The sequence below is a fragment of the Pogona vitticeps genome, chromosome 3, assembly GCF_051106095.1.
Source record: "Pogona vitticeps strain Pit_001003342236 chromosome 3, PviZW2.1, whole genome shotgun sequence".
NCBI classification, from domain to species: domain Eukaryota; kingdom Metazoa; phylum Chordata; class Lepidosauria; order Squamata; family Agamidae; genus Pogona; species Pogona vitticeps.
The window spans coordinates 256,173,884-256,186,954 of NC_135785.1; the positions used below are offsets into that span (position 1 = coordinate 256,173,884).

General features: G+C 41.7%; 2 protein-coding genes across 10 annotated transcripts in view; one reads left to right on the forward strand and one right to left on the reverse strand.

Annotated features, from left to right (window-relative positions):
* Positions 1-1,721: 1,721 nt before the first annotated feature.
* On the reverse strand, positions 1,722-12,383 carry LOC110088933 (transmembrane protein 126A). The gene is made up of 5 exons (XM_020811576.3): positions 12,198-12,383; positions 7,468-7,580; positions 5,085-5,278; positions 3,652-3,766; positions 1,722-1,937 (listed from the first exon to the last, which is right to left on the reverse strand). Exons 2-5 carry the CDS (start codon positions 7,569-7,571, stop codon positions 1,736-1,738), a joined length of 615 nt encoding a protein of 204 aa, XP_020667235.2. The 5' UTR covers positions 7,572-7,580; positions 12,198-12,383; the 3' UTR covers positions 1,722-1,735.
* A 259-nt stretch (positions 12,384-12,642) lies between these two features.
* The window catches only part of DLG2 (discs large MAGUK scaffold protein 2), a 1,097,443-nt gene continuing 1,097,014 nt past the window's right edge, over positions 12,643-13,071 (forward strand). For 8 of the 9 annotated variants that reach the window (XM_078390148.1, XM_078390151.1, XM_078390152.1 and 5 more), the window contains exon 1: positions 12,643-12,781. The gene's annotated coding sequence lies outside the window, so the exon portion shown is untranslated. Of the gene's footprint in view, positions 12,836-13,071 lie in introns of all 9 variants that reach the window. The other variant, XM_078390149.1, reaches the window with a different exon arrangement.

Here is a 13,071-nt window from a genome sequence, read left to right on the forward strand (position 1 = left end):
TTTGAAGCCTGTGGCACCCTGTAAAATTGAGGCCCAATCCAAGAAAGACCTTATATATAAAACTATAGATTCAGAAGGAATTTGATACATTAGACAGAGTGATGGATTAAGGCTTTGGATTTCTGCTTGATTGTGGAAGCTCACTGGAGGCAGTAATAGTATGTCACTCTTTAAATCTATCATGCCATAACTGCCATTAAAAACTTGCATTAGGCTTTGCTGTAAAATCAGATGAAATTTAATACATGAAGGTTGAAATCCTGTTGCTTGGCATGGTAAGTCATAACTAGAGCAGGCTCACCAAATTCATGGAACTTCTGGAGTTCACTTACACAGTCCCCATTGATTCAGTGGGCCTACTTACACTTAAGCAACCGGATTTCAATCACTGAATTATAATTTATAACTCTTATTCCTTAATGAGATCTTTGCGGAAGAACACATTTTAATTTAAAACCGTCACCACATCACTTAGAAAACTAAACAGAAAATCCAATCTAAATTTTAAAATAATTTATTTCAAAGATTTTTATTCCTCTTGCTTTTAACACATGATACTCTTTTTAAAAAGATAGGACTGTTTGAAATGTGGATTTATTGCAGGATAGCGATTTCTTGGATAACAAGGGTGACCCTGGAAGTACTAAGGCAAATGGATAAAGATTAAGAAATCATAAAATGCCTGAAATGCATGTTTAGAATACTTCAGTTATTTAATGACAAGTGATAAGTACAGACTTTTACAGCCAATCATTCGAAGTAAGAATAAATGGAAAACAAAGGTGTGAAAGGCAAGGAACTTGCTGGTTGTGAAAATCTTTGGAGATTGATTTAGATAACCTTGTTTAGAGGTACCTTAATCGCATGTGTACAGGTTGTGTACACTCTAGAATCACCTTTAACTGATGGAAATTTGCTGCTGCAAGAGGACTTCAGCCATTGCTTTTTGCCATTAGTTATTCTGGTACATTTGACTCAAACGTCCATCATGAGACTCCAGTAACTTCATTCCTGTCTGTATGTGGGTAGATGGGAACAATGGTTTTTGGTCTCATCATCCTTTTTAGAACAGCAAAGCTAGAAAGGGAGTCTATCGATCATTGAGTGCAGCCCCTGTAATCCTGTCGAGGCACAGGAAGGAATCAAACGCCCAAACTTTGGCACCACAGCCAGATACCTAAATCGCACAGCTATCCAGTACAGTGGGGTCTCGACTTACGAACTTAATCCGTATTGGAAGGCAGTTCTCAGGTCGAAAAGTTCTTAAGTCGAATCTGCATTTCCCATAGGAATGCATTGAAAACCATTTAATCCATATCTGCTCTTTTCGTCCATAGAAACTAATGGGAAGCTGCTATTCCGCCTTATGCCACTAGAGGGGGATATTTTTCTTTTTTCCTTTTAATGTAAGATGACTTAGCTTTAAAAAAAAAGGGAAAAAAGAGTTCGTAACTCTAATCTAAGTTTGTAAGTCGAGTCCATATACTCCTATGAGAGTGGTTCGTCAGTCGAAACGTTCGTATGTCGAGCCGTTCGTAAGTCGAGACCCCACTGTAGTTCTTTTGGTTAGCCAAATTCACAAATGAATATGCCAACCATTCCTAGGTCTAGTTAAGTAGTCAGCTAACTGACCTGAAATTGTTGCAGATGGCATAGACTAATATTGTTAAGACATCAACAAACAAGGCAAGTGAGGAAAAGAAAAGAAAAACCCACAAAAATTACAGCAGACATTTTAATCGCCCAGTTCTTCAGGATCTTTAAGTCCAGGCATCTTCAGCATCTTCAGATATATTGCATGTTGTCGTGAGCCCAGATATGCACCAAGTGCAAACTGCAGAAGAATAGCGAATCTCATCTTTTTCAGAACTGGATAACAAACTCCCTTCCAATATTTCAGCATGTTTTCTTTACTTGGCATGGGGGATGTATTATACCTAAAGGCAGGAAGAATAAGTAGTATAATATATTACAATTTTAAAGTTGTGGCTGCTGTGCTCTGCTGCATAGAGCAGTTAGCATAGTAGTATACTACAAAAAAAACCTTGAACTGTTAGTGTGCTGACTGCTGGAAGATGGACGTAGGCTATGTAAAGAAGTGTTGACGTTAATATTGTAGCTGAAGAATTAGGTGCATGGTTGTTAGTTAAAGCATAAGTGTAACCATAACATAATATTGGTAAAAGAGGACTAATTTGAGTTGTTTGATAAAAGACAAGAAGCAAAAGAGTATTCTGTGTTCTATAATCTAGAGATCTGATTTTTAACAGAATATACTGGATTAACTCTACAGGCTGATGTAGATTTTTGCAAATAAAAACGCCACAGTTGACTTACAATAGGGCTGTTGTATCTGCAGGATCAGTACCCACAATTTCACTTATCTGCTTCCTGAAAATATTAAATAACTACCTCCCCCAAAATATGTTTCCAGTGTGTATTACCAGAACTGGCCACTATTTATTTATTTAAAATATTTTTAAACCTGCCTTTCTCAAAAAAAGACCCAAGGTGGCTTACAACAAATAAAATACAATATTTAAGTTAGCAACAATATATATAAAATACTAAAATGGTCAATGAATACAATACCCAAAAAATGTAAGCAACACTGAAGGGCCCGTACAATGCAGTAAGCTACAACTATTTAAAAAATCCTACTCAGCAGACATTCATTCAGGGAAAGCTTGCTTGAAGAGAAAATTCTTTGCCTGCTAGAGGTAACCACAAACTATGCTATATATAAGTTTCTATATCTGTGTTTTCTGCCATGGGGGTGGGCCTGGAACCAATCTTCAGATACTCTAAAAAGGTAAAGGTTCCCCTTGACATTTTAGTCAGTCGTGTTCGACTCTAGGGCGCCGTGCTCATCCCCGTTTCCAAGCCGTAGAGCCAGCGTTTGTCCGAAGGCAATTTCCGTTGTCACGTGGCCAGCACAACTCAGACCTGGAATGCTGTTTACCTTCCCACCGAGATGGTACCTATTTATCTACTCGCATTTACATGCTTTCGAACTGCTAGGCTGGTGAGGAGCTGGGACAAAGCGACGGGAGCTCACTCTGTTGCGTGGATTCAGTCTTACGACTGCTGGTCTTTCTGACCCTGCAGATACTGTAGTCCTACTGTAATACTTTAAAAAAAAAACCCAAACAAAACCTCTTTCATTTGCGTTTTAGATTAGCCATTTATTTTCAACTGCAGCAGGAAATCTGTCGCCTTCAGTCTGTTTTCTTGCATAGTTAAACATTATTCAACTGTCCATAGCACTTCTGTACTGACCCCTAAATTCTTAATATTACATGTGCATGCATATATGAAAGTGGATGGTGTAACACCAAGTAAGATTATGTAATGCTGTAAAGTCTGTTCAGGTTCTCTTTGCCCTCAGTTACACACAGCCATGCCATGCCAATGGATTATTTTGGTAAATTCATGGTCACAAATAAACAGTTCCCACCCCTGATTACTCTGCTCTCCCCCCAAAAGCTTTCAAACAGCTGGAGGCTTTTTTTGCACTGAAGGATGTAGCTATAGCATGCCTCTTTTCTACTCTGATTTTATGAATAAACTGAAACAATTACAATTCAACAATTTGAGTTAAGGTAGTTCAAGGATGCAATATTGGTCACTAAGTACTGGATTAAAACATACCTTGCCGCAAGACATGCATTCAGTGGTAAAGCTATAAGAACAGGATGCAAACAACCGACAAGAGCTCCAGTTAAGCCGCCTCGGATAAAAGCACAAATTGAACAATTTAGGTCACCTGTAAAAGAAAAAGAAATAGACAGAAGTGGGTTAGGATAAGCATTTGTGGCTTAAAATCATTTTCGAGTGGAACTTTAACCACCCATAGCATGATGAAAATTAAACTGCAACTTCATTATTGGAGGCTAAAATGACAGTATTTTAAAATTAAATTTCATAATATGGATAAAATGTTAAAATAAGTATATGCTGTAGAAGTACTGCCATGATACATATCACTTCCATTGTTTCTTGTGTTTCCCCAAAGATGACTAAATCTGCCCTACGAGGACAGGAATGCGCCAACAAATAAAGCTGATAGATTGGGCATATCTACTGCTTTTTGGAATTCAGAGGACCAAAGTAGCATAGCTCCTCCTCAAATATGAGGAGTTAATTGTTCCTTGGCCGGCAGGAAAATTTCAAAAGTGTTACCCTTGCAAAGAAAGTATGGTCCATACAACATCTTCTAGTAGGTAAAGTGGCCAACATCAACGTTGAGTATTTGAAAGCCCTTAGGTTCTGTTCTGTATTTAAGAGCAGCAGAACAAGGTGTACTCTGATTTTATTTTGTAAATATTGATTCATCAAAAATTTCAGCTGTCTTGGAAAGAAGTACTGAAAAAGATAGTAGTAATGATAACTCAGTTAACCAAATTAGAATAAAGACATTAGTTTGGAGATAAGCTACTGTGGCCATTTCAGCTCCTATCTAGGCAGACAAAAACTGAATTCTGTCATATTTTATGACTCTATGGAAATTATATATTCCAAGTTATCAGTACTATTAAAATGTGTGTCCTGAACTGACTGAGAATTTCACTGACCTTTTGGGCCATGTTGTTGCCAAAAGGAATATGCTACGTCTATTTCTTCATGTTGTGGCTCACCAAAACATGACAGCACATCACAGTGCCTGAGATAAAGGATAGCAATGAGAAAATGCAAAATCTTTGGACAATTTTTTCTCAGCTTTTTTTTTTGGCTTATTAAAAAACTGCATTGCAAGTGATTGAAAACACAGTTGTTTGTAATTCTTCAAGGGATAGTGTCATAAAATTTCAGTGTCAGTTCTGCAACTAAGTAGACCTGGGATGCTAAAAGGACTAGGACAAGTATTGATATTAATACTTCTATTAATCCTTCAGGAGTAGGTACTCAAGTGTCATGTGTTAGCCTCTGATTTGCATTAGCCCTATGCCAGTATAGCTGAATGGGGATTGGGAGTTGCAATCAAAACCACATCAGGTTGCGGGCACTGAACTGTCAAGTACAGCATGATGGATTATTATTACAGACATCTGAAAGAGGATTTGAATGGATGCAAAAAAACATACCTTCCATTAAAGGCTGCCGCACGGCAGCTTCATATGTTACCATTGTTGAGATGAGTGGTATAAACACCATTGGTAAAGTGGATGAAAAACGACCCTGGGTAACATGCAGGACACGCCTGAATAAAGTATTTGATAGCAAGCCACAGAAAGACGAATTTACTGAAAGGATGACAGGTCCATGTTGAAATACATACCTGTTGGAAAGAAAAGACATTTAAGATTCTGCCTAGTTATCAGACTTACTAATGTGCGCTCTGACTGACATGTGCCTCAGGTATTAATGCTAGCCAAAGCCTTGGTATTGTCATTAAGGACAGTTACACATTTTATGCATTATAGAAATCTAACTGAGAAGTTACCAGAACATAAACTACTGTGGCTGACCTATGTACCTCTGAAGCCAAATGAATCAGAAGATCTACTCCTAGCCATTTGAAATTTGATTAGCAATGGTGGATCCAGGAGTACTCCCAAGATACACAATTGTCCTTTAAGACAGGTTGCATATCCAAGGCCTGTAACGTGAAATCCACCTGCATTCAAGATCTATACAGTGGGGTCTTGACTTGAGAACTTAATCCGTATTGGAAGGCGGTTCTCAAGTCAAAAAGTTCTCAGGTCAAATCTGCATTTCCCATAGGAATGCACTGAGAACCATTTGATCCGTATCTGCTCTTTTCCGTCCATAGAAACTAATGGGAAGCTGCTATTCCGCCTTCGACCACTAGAGGGAGATATTTTGTTTCTTTTTTTCTTAGGTCAAGAAAGGTTCAGGGAAGGCAGGGAAAATACAGTCCAGGCAGTACAGTACCAGGCAGTCCGAAGACTGTCTCCCAATCCACTCTCTAAATGCTGGGAGGAGTGAGGAAACAGACAGGCACCCTTTTCACTGGCCAACAGTTAACAGAAAGTTCAAATTTTGCACTTTCCCTGCCTCCCACGTGGTTTTTTTCAGTTCTTAACTCAAATCTAAGTATGTAAGTCAAGTCAATATTTTCCTATGAGAGTGGTTCTTAAGTCAAAATGTTCTTAACTCGAGCCGTTCTTAAGTCAAGACCCCACTGTAATCAGGATTCAGCTTACTAGCCCTCATCCCATGCTTCCCAACTCTAGCACAGCTAGTCTAACAAACGGTATTTGACATGCGTGTCATCAATGTCACTTCATTATCCTGATTACCTCATTCAGCATTGTTATCTCTCTCTCTCTCTCTCTCTCTCTCTCTCACACACACACACACACACACACACACACACACACACACACACACATTCAATGCTAACAACTATATAGGGTAGCAGATCCTAGTGAGTCTTATACTAAACACTCTGAATGTTCCCAACCTCATCTGATTTTTAAAAGTGAGCAAGGTTGGGCTTGTATTTCAGACTTCAGCTAGAGGCAAAAAAATAATCTTCGACAATGAATAAAAGTATTGTCTGTCAAAGCTGATATTACCGGCTAAAATAACTAATGGCCTGTTTCAGTATAAGGTAGCTTTCCATGTAGCTCTTGAATTCCTCCCCAGCTCAAGTAAATATTGGGGGAAAGGGACAAGAAAAATTCACGAATGCAGCTCTCTGAAATCAATCGGGTGCAAGCATAACATATGTCACCATGCCTTCAACACACATCTGACAGTTGACCCAGAAAAGACCATTGGTCAGTGGCATCAAAAACCTCAGAGATCTAACAGTGCCAGTAATAATTAAATGTTGCCACTTGTCTTTCCCCAAACAAATATTATCTATCACAGCAACCAAAGCATTTTCAGTGTCGTACTTAAGCCCAAGCTAGATTTAAATAGTTCTTGATAATTTACTTCCTCAAAAGCATCTAGAGTCAAGCTGCCAAAACTAAGTTTGCCCAAAATAAGACAGGAGTGACCAGTTCTGAGAGGATCCTCAAAAATACTAGATGCAATTGTCCCTCCCAAGGTTGCAGAAATCGCCTCTTTCTCACAAGAAGGCAGTCTGTACTTCAACTCATTCTGGCAGTCCCTCCTGCTCCCTGATTTAAGTATTATGTGAAGGGCACAACAACTACAGGTTTAGTGTATTAAACATACCTGGATAGTGACTTTAAGATTTTACTGGCAGATTTTAATAGCACTTACCACACAAAATGCTTTGGGATTCCCCTCTCTGAGCAACAACACTCTCATTTTTATGAACCGAGATAAAAAAGTGTGTATTCAAAGCCACACTGAGTTTGGGCAGACGTTTGCTGTGTTTCTATGGAATATGTCTCAGAGTTCTAATACTTATCCTTGTGGATAAACTATTTACAACATGCCCCATTTTGCAATTTTATGAATGGTTTAGAAATGGAAACTGAAGAATAAATAATGCTGAAATTCAAATCTTTGCAAAGCGTCACTCACTTATCTGCATTGGGAAGCTGCTCAAACTTCTTCTCCAAATCCTGTCTTCTTGCATCATTAAGTATGTTTTTAAAACCAGATTCCTGAAAACTTTCTCTTATCATTTTTAGTCCCTGGATCATTGGGAAAGAAAAATGTGGAAATTATTATTTCAGATAAGCATGTGTTGAATGCACAGGAAAGAATACTAGACAGAATAAATTTGAAACAATTATAACTTAGTGAAACAGGAATGTTAGTGACCCAGGCACAAGAGTTTGTGAAGCCATTAAAATCAAATGCCCTGATTATCACTGCCACTCAGGCAAAAAGACAGCTTGAAAACGGGAATCCTTTTGCACTGCCTTTGTTTTGACCATCCTGCATAACATATAGTAAAATTCTTCCAGGAAGAGCTGGGCAAAAGTACTTAAATTTACCTGCAGATTAGCATCCTCTGGATTGTCACCTAAGTGACAATATCACCTGCCAGCTGATCCTTCCACTCAAAAAAAAACCAACATAAGGTGTGTGAATGGCACTGCATTGCCGATTCTACTCATCTTTGTTCTGGGTTGATGGATGCAGTCACAGTAGTCAATACTGTTTCTGTTCAAATAATATTGTATCAAATTTAGTACAAAATGATTTTTTCCTGTTTCTTGGCTAAGAAAAGGAGAAATGGGTACAGTGGTGCCTCGCTAGACAATGATAATCAGTTCCACTGAAATCTGTTTAGCAAAATCATCGTCTAGCGAAAAGCATTTCCCCATTGGAATGCACTGAAACCTGTTTAATGCGTTCCAATGGGGAAGAATCGTCGTATAGCGAAGATTGGCCATAGGAAAGGGGTTTTGAGGGGTAACCGTCTTGCGAGGTACCACTATATAATCAGGGAGGGTAGTTTATAGGTCATATTCATAGTTTTTGCTTGTGCAAAGCTTTTATAGTCTTGTACATCATAAATATGACAAAACAGTAAAGTTTTAAATGGTAAACAATAAATTAATCTCATATTGCCAAAAGGGTAAAACAAATTTACGTTTGTTATGAAAGTAAGTATATTGCATATTTCAGTTTTCCCACATATACCCCTGTCATGACAACACTGGGAGTAATTGCTCAAACAGGCTCTTTTATTAAACAACAGAACTTTTAAAAGGCCAACATAAAATGGAGTCAAACATAAAATGGGTAATTCAGGACGCCAGGGAAATTGACTTCACGCTATCAGTGTTTGGGTCAGTGCCTCTGTAATGTCTCTTACTGGTAGGAATGGAGTCCTGCCTCATAGCTGTCCCGAGATGGAAGGAAGAACTTTATGAAGACCTGTCTGGTGTCACCCATGTAGCAAGGTGGGGAGAAGCAGGAGGCCGACCTCAGAACCAGGAAGGGGGCTGACTGGGGATTCTCTGGTGAGGCAGCTTGCCCTGGGTTCTTCCTCCACCAATGGCGAGCCTGCCACCGGTTATGGAGCCATCAGGCCTCATAATGCTTGCCTGGTACCGACAGATCCATCAGCTTCCTCTAATGGCACGAGCAGCTAGCCTTAGGATCATGTCTGCGGCCCATCTCCCACCCAGTCTTTTAACTTCTCCAGTGGTGGCAGCACTTCCTGAATGTCACACTCTTCCCAATCCACAGCATCCAAGCAGCACGCCTTTCCTGTCTCTCCCTCTTCAAATCTAATTCCTGCCATGGCGACACCTGCAGCCTCAAGGGCATCGTCGTCCTCCTCCTCCTTGCCAACACCCTAGTCCATAGGTAAGCTATAGGTAGGGAATCCAACTCTCTGAGAGGTAGAGAGCTCTCTCTCTCATGTATATATGAGAAAGAGTGGTTGATCTTAGGGGGCTTGGCCCAGAAATGGTTGAGTTTGGCTATTTAGTTCCTGTTGTTTTGGGGATCTGGCTTCCCTGACCCCTTAAAGTGAAAACTACTGTTCCCAAACACCTTTGAAATACCAAAAAGTACTTTCAAATGGGTAGGGCTGCACTCTGCCTGCAAGCTGAATGCTGGTGGCCCTGTCATACAGAGCTGAATAGTACCCACTTGTAAGCACTTAAAAACTGTATTTTTCCATTTATAACATGCCCCCATTTATAAGACGCCTCCCCCCCCCCCCCATTTTCTAGTCCAAAAATTAAGAAAACCTAGCCTTGAGGATTCAGCCCCTGGGCTCAGAATGTCGGACATTTTGTCCCTTTTGAATCTTCAGCCTACAGGCTCCACCTCCAAGGAGGTGTGTTCAATTGGTTTGTTCAGCATCAGTATCAGCTGATTTCAGTTCCATAAGGCTCATGACTGGAAGAAGCTAAGTCTCCTGACTGTAGGAAACTAAATCTCGTTGCTGAAAGAAGCCTGTTTACAGAGGCAAGGTATGTGCTGTTTTGTTCTCTCCTCAGCTGTCTCAGCTTACTTCTGTGTAAAAGATGGCCCTCAATTTTTAGGGCAATGATTTTAGGAAAAATAGTGTCTTATAGATTGAAAAATACGGTGGTACGTACATTATACATTTACACTCTAAAATAGGAGGTCCAGCTTGGAAATATCATGGGACATTACGTTTGGCCAAAGAATGACAAGTCTTGTCCCCCTAAATTATGTCCTGAAATATAGCTCTTTTCTGAAAAAAATTCCTCAAGAATTTAGTAAGGGTTTTGCTTATTCAGCCGAGAGGTCTAATCCAGCATACTGTGGCTCATCAGATGCCTGTGTGCATCTGCTTGTGCACCCCACTCCCTAACATTCAGTCACACTTTATTTTAAAACTAGCCAGATCACCAGAGTATACCATGACAGCATCTACAAAGATTTGCGGCCCATGGTTTTTAATGAAGGCAACACAAAATTGAGCCCGAAATTTTATATTTTAATTTCTCCGTTCCCAGGCGTAGTTCTACGTTAAGCGTAAAGGTCCAGACATTTCATCAAAACAAGAGGAAGAATGTAGATCCGACTAAAAGCCAATGAACTCAGTGCTTAGTGTCTTGACCTGTATACAAATACTGTTAAAGAAATGCCTACGTACACATAAATTCTTCTAGCTCTCAATGTATTGTGACCTCAACTCTCATCAGCCTGAACCATTATGGCCAATGGCCAGAAATTATGAAAACTGTAAACCACATCTGGAGAGCCACAGGCTCCCAGCCTCTGTTCTAGGGCAAAAAGGTGTGAAAGATATTTAAGTAGTTTTTTTTTACCAATGCCACCTCCCTGCAAGTTTCCATGGCCAATCAAGGATTTGAACCCACACCTCCTCAGACATAGTCCAACACATTGTTCATTTACACAGGCCCTCCCACAAATAAAATGTCTCCTGATAAGCACTGCCAGCATAAGAAACAACATCTAGTATTCTGTTTGATTCATTATGTACTGAATGCCAACTGCCAGCTTTCTTCCCCCCACCCCTAAATGGCCACTGTGAAATAGGTTATATAATTAGTACACAATCAAACATGAGACAGGCACTCTTGAAAAGGTAGAGTACGACTTGCAGGTAAATCCAAGAGAATACTGGTCAATGAGATTACTTCTCAAGGGCATAAGCAAAAATTATATGTATTACAGGGCATGGGGCAAGGGCCTATAAGTGAAGGTATAGGTGTCCCAGAGATTGTGAACCCTGGGCACAGAGTTCTGAACACAGGTGGAGTGTGTAACAACATGCACATAGAGAAGACTGCTCATCAACCTTTGTCTGGCAATGCCAGGGAGTACGGCCATCTTATTCATTGTTTTAGCTTGCATACAACTCCATAGGTCATGTACTCTGGGTGGTTCACAATCACATTATAATAAATGAAACCAAATACCTAGCAATAAATACCATAAAACAGAACAAAACCCTGTCCCTAGCTAAAACCTATCTTAAACAAATTAAACAGATTTGAGCATTTTAGGTGGCAGAGCAAAAGGCAGCTTATGTTCTATTCTGTATGATGCAAAACAGGTAAGTTTTTACATTTGCATGCACATGTGATGCTTGCATGCATGTGTGAACAGACACCAACAACTTAACCAGTGTTGCCTTGACATAATAAAAATAATTTACTACCTGCTAAGAAACACTGAATTCTCTGTTGTTTGCAAAGGCTAAAGGCATGGGAAAGTAACCTGCTTTAAGCTAGGATGGGGTACTGTAAGGCAGCTCTAAGCCTCAGACTTAAAACATGGCTACTCCTTCCACAAGGGCACTTTCTATGGATGTGGTTGTCAGTTTCTGAAATCTGGTTCCCTTGCTTCTCTGCCAGAAGGCGCCCTTTGTAGACGGGAGTATCTTGTAGCTTTGCTCGTCTGTGCAAGCCTCGACATGAAAACCAAAAAATTAATAGAAATAAAAGTGAACAAACAGAAAAGACAAAAACGCGGTGGCACCTTAAAGATTAACTATTACACACACACACACACATAATGGGCGCTTTCATGGATCAAGTCCATCTCCTCAAACAACATATACTAGTAATACATTACAGCAAAAAAGGAAAATACTTATTTTTCTTTTTAAAATACTTAAAAATAGAAATAGAAAAAATACTTAAAAGAAAAATAGTTATTTTTCTTTAATTAAAAAATTTCAAAAAGAGAATCCATTGCAGCATTCCCTTGAGGAAACCCCCTCCCTTCCCGAGATTTCCCTCCCTGGCCATTTATTTTCTCGGCTCAACGATAACCTTGAAAGCCCGCGATCCCGGCGCTCCCCGAGTCCCCTCCTTTCCCCCTCCACACTTTCGACGAAGGCTCACCGGGTGGTTATCCTTCCCCTGCGATTTCGGCCCAGCCTCTCCCTTACGAAGACGCTTCCCCTCAAGAGACCCGCCGTCTTTCCCGCCAAGAGACCCGGTCTCTCCCTTCACACGCCGACGCCCAACCTTCCTCCAGGATTACAGGCCCGCCATTTTTGCTTCGCCGGACAGCGCACGAGCCCCCCCGAACCGCGGCTCCTGATTGGCCCTTTCCGCTCGCTCGCTCGCAGCACGCGCGTGGCTGGTTGGCTCCCTCCGAGCAGGGAGGGGGCGGGGCGGGCGCGCCTCTTCCTCGCCGCACTTCCGGTCCGCCCGAACCGTCCGTCATCGGGAAAACGGGATGGGCCGCGGTGGTTGCCAAGCGTTGCTAAGGGGAGGCGGGGCGGGGCGGGGCAGAGGGCGGAGGCGAGAGCGACGGCCCCCTCCGCGGGGATGGAGGAGCTGAGGCGGCGGCGGCGGCGGCGGGAAGAAGCAGGCCGTCTCGGGGGCTGACTTGACTGCCTTGGTTCCCTCCCTCCCTCCAGCGGATTCGCCCCCCTCACGGACAGCGGCGGGCCCTCAATGGGGGCGCAACAGCCCGCGGGGTAAATCGTCTCTCTCGACTCCCGACCCTGGGACGGACTGAGGCGGAGGAGGAGGTCTGTGGGAAGCGGCTCAGGCGGGATTTCGGCAGGGTCGGCCGTAGCCTCCCCCCCCTCAGCTCTTCTCTCTCCCCCCCACCCAGGCTTTCGGCTCTTGCTGCCCCTCCGCTCGGGAACGGGTCGAGTCGAACCCTCACCCCCTCTTCCCCTCCCCTCCCCGCTTAACTGCCCCTCACAGCTCGTGTGAACGCCGGACCCTGACACGCGTCTATCTCTTGCCAGCCGGCCCGGCC

Excerpts from the sequence above, each read along its gene's own strand:
- LOC110088933 (XM_020811576.3), bottom strand. The coding sequence starts at position 7,571 with ATGATAAGAGAAAGTTTTCAGGAATCTGGTTTTAAAAACATACTTAAT. Across the intron at positions 5,279-7,467 it reads CAGCTTCCCAATGCAGATAA|GTATGTATTTCAACATGGAC; the intron begins GTGAGTGACGCT and ends TCTTTCCAACAG. Across the intron at positions 3,767-5,084 it reads GCGGCAGCCTTTAATGGAAG|GTGACCTAAATTGTTCAATT; the intron begins GTATGTTTTTTT and ends TTTCTTTTACAG.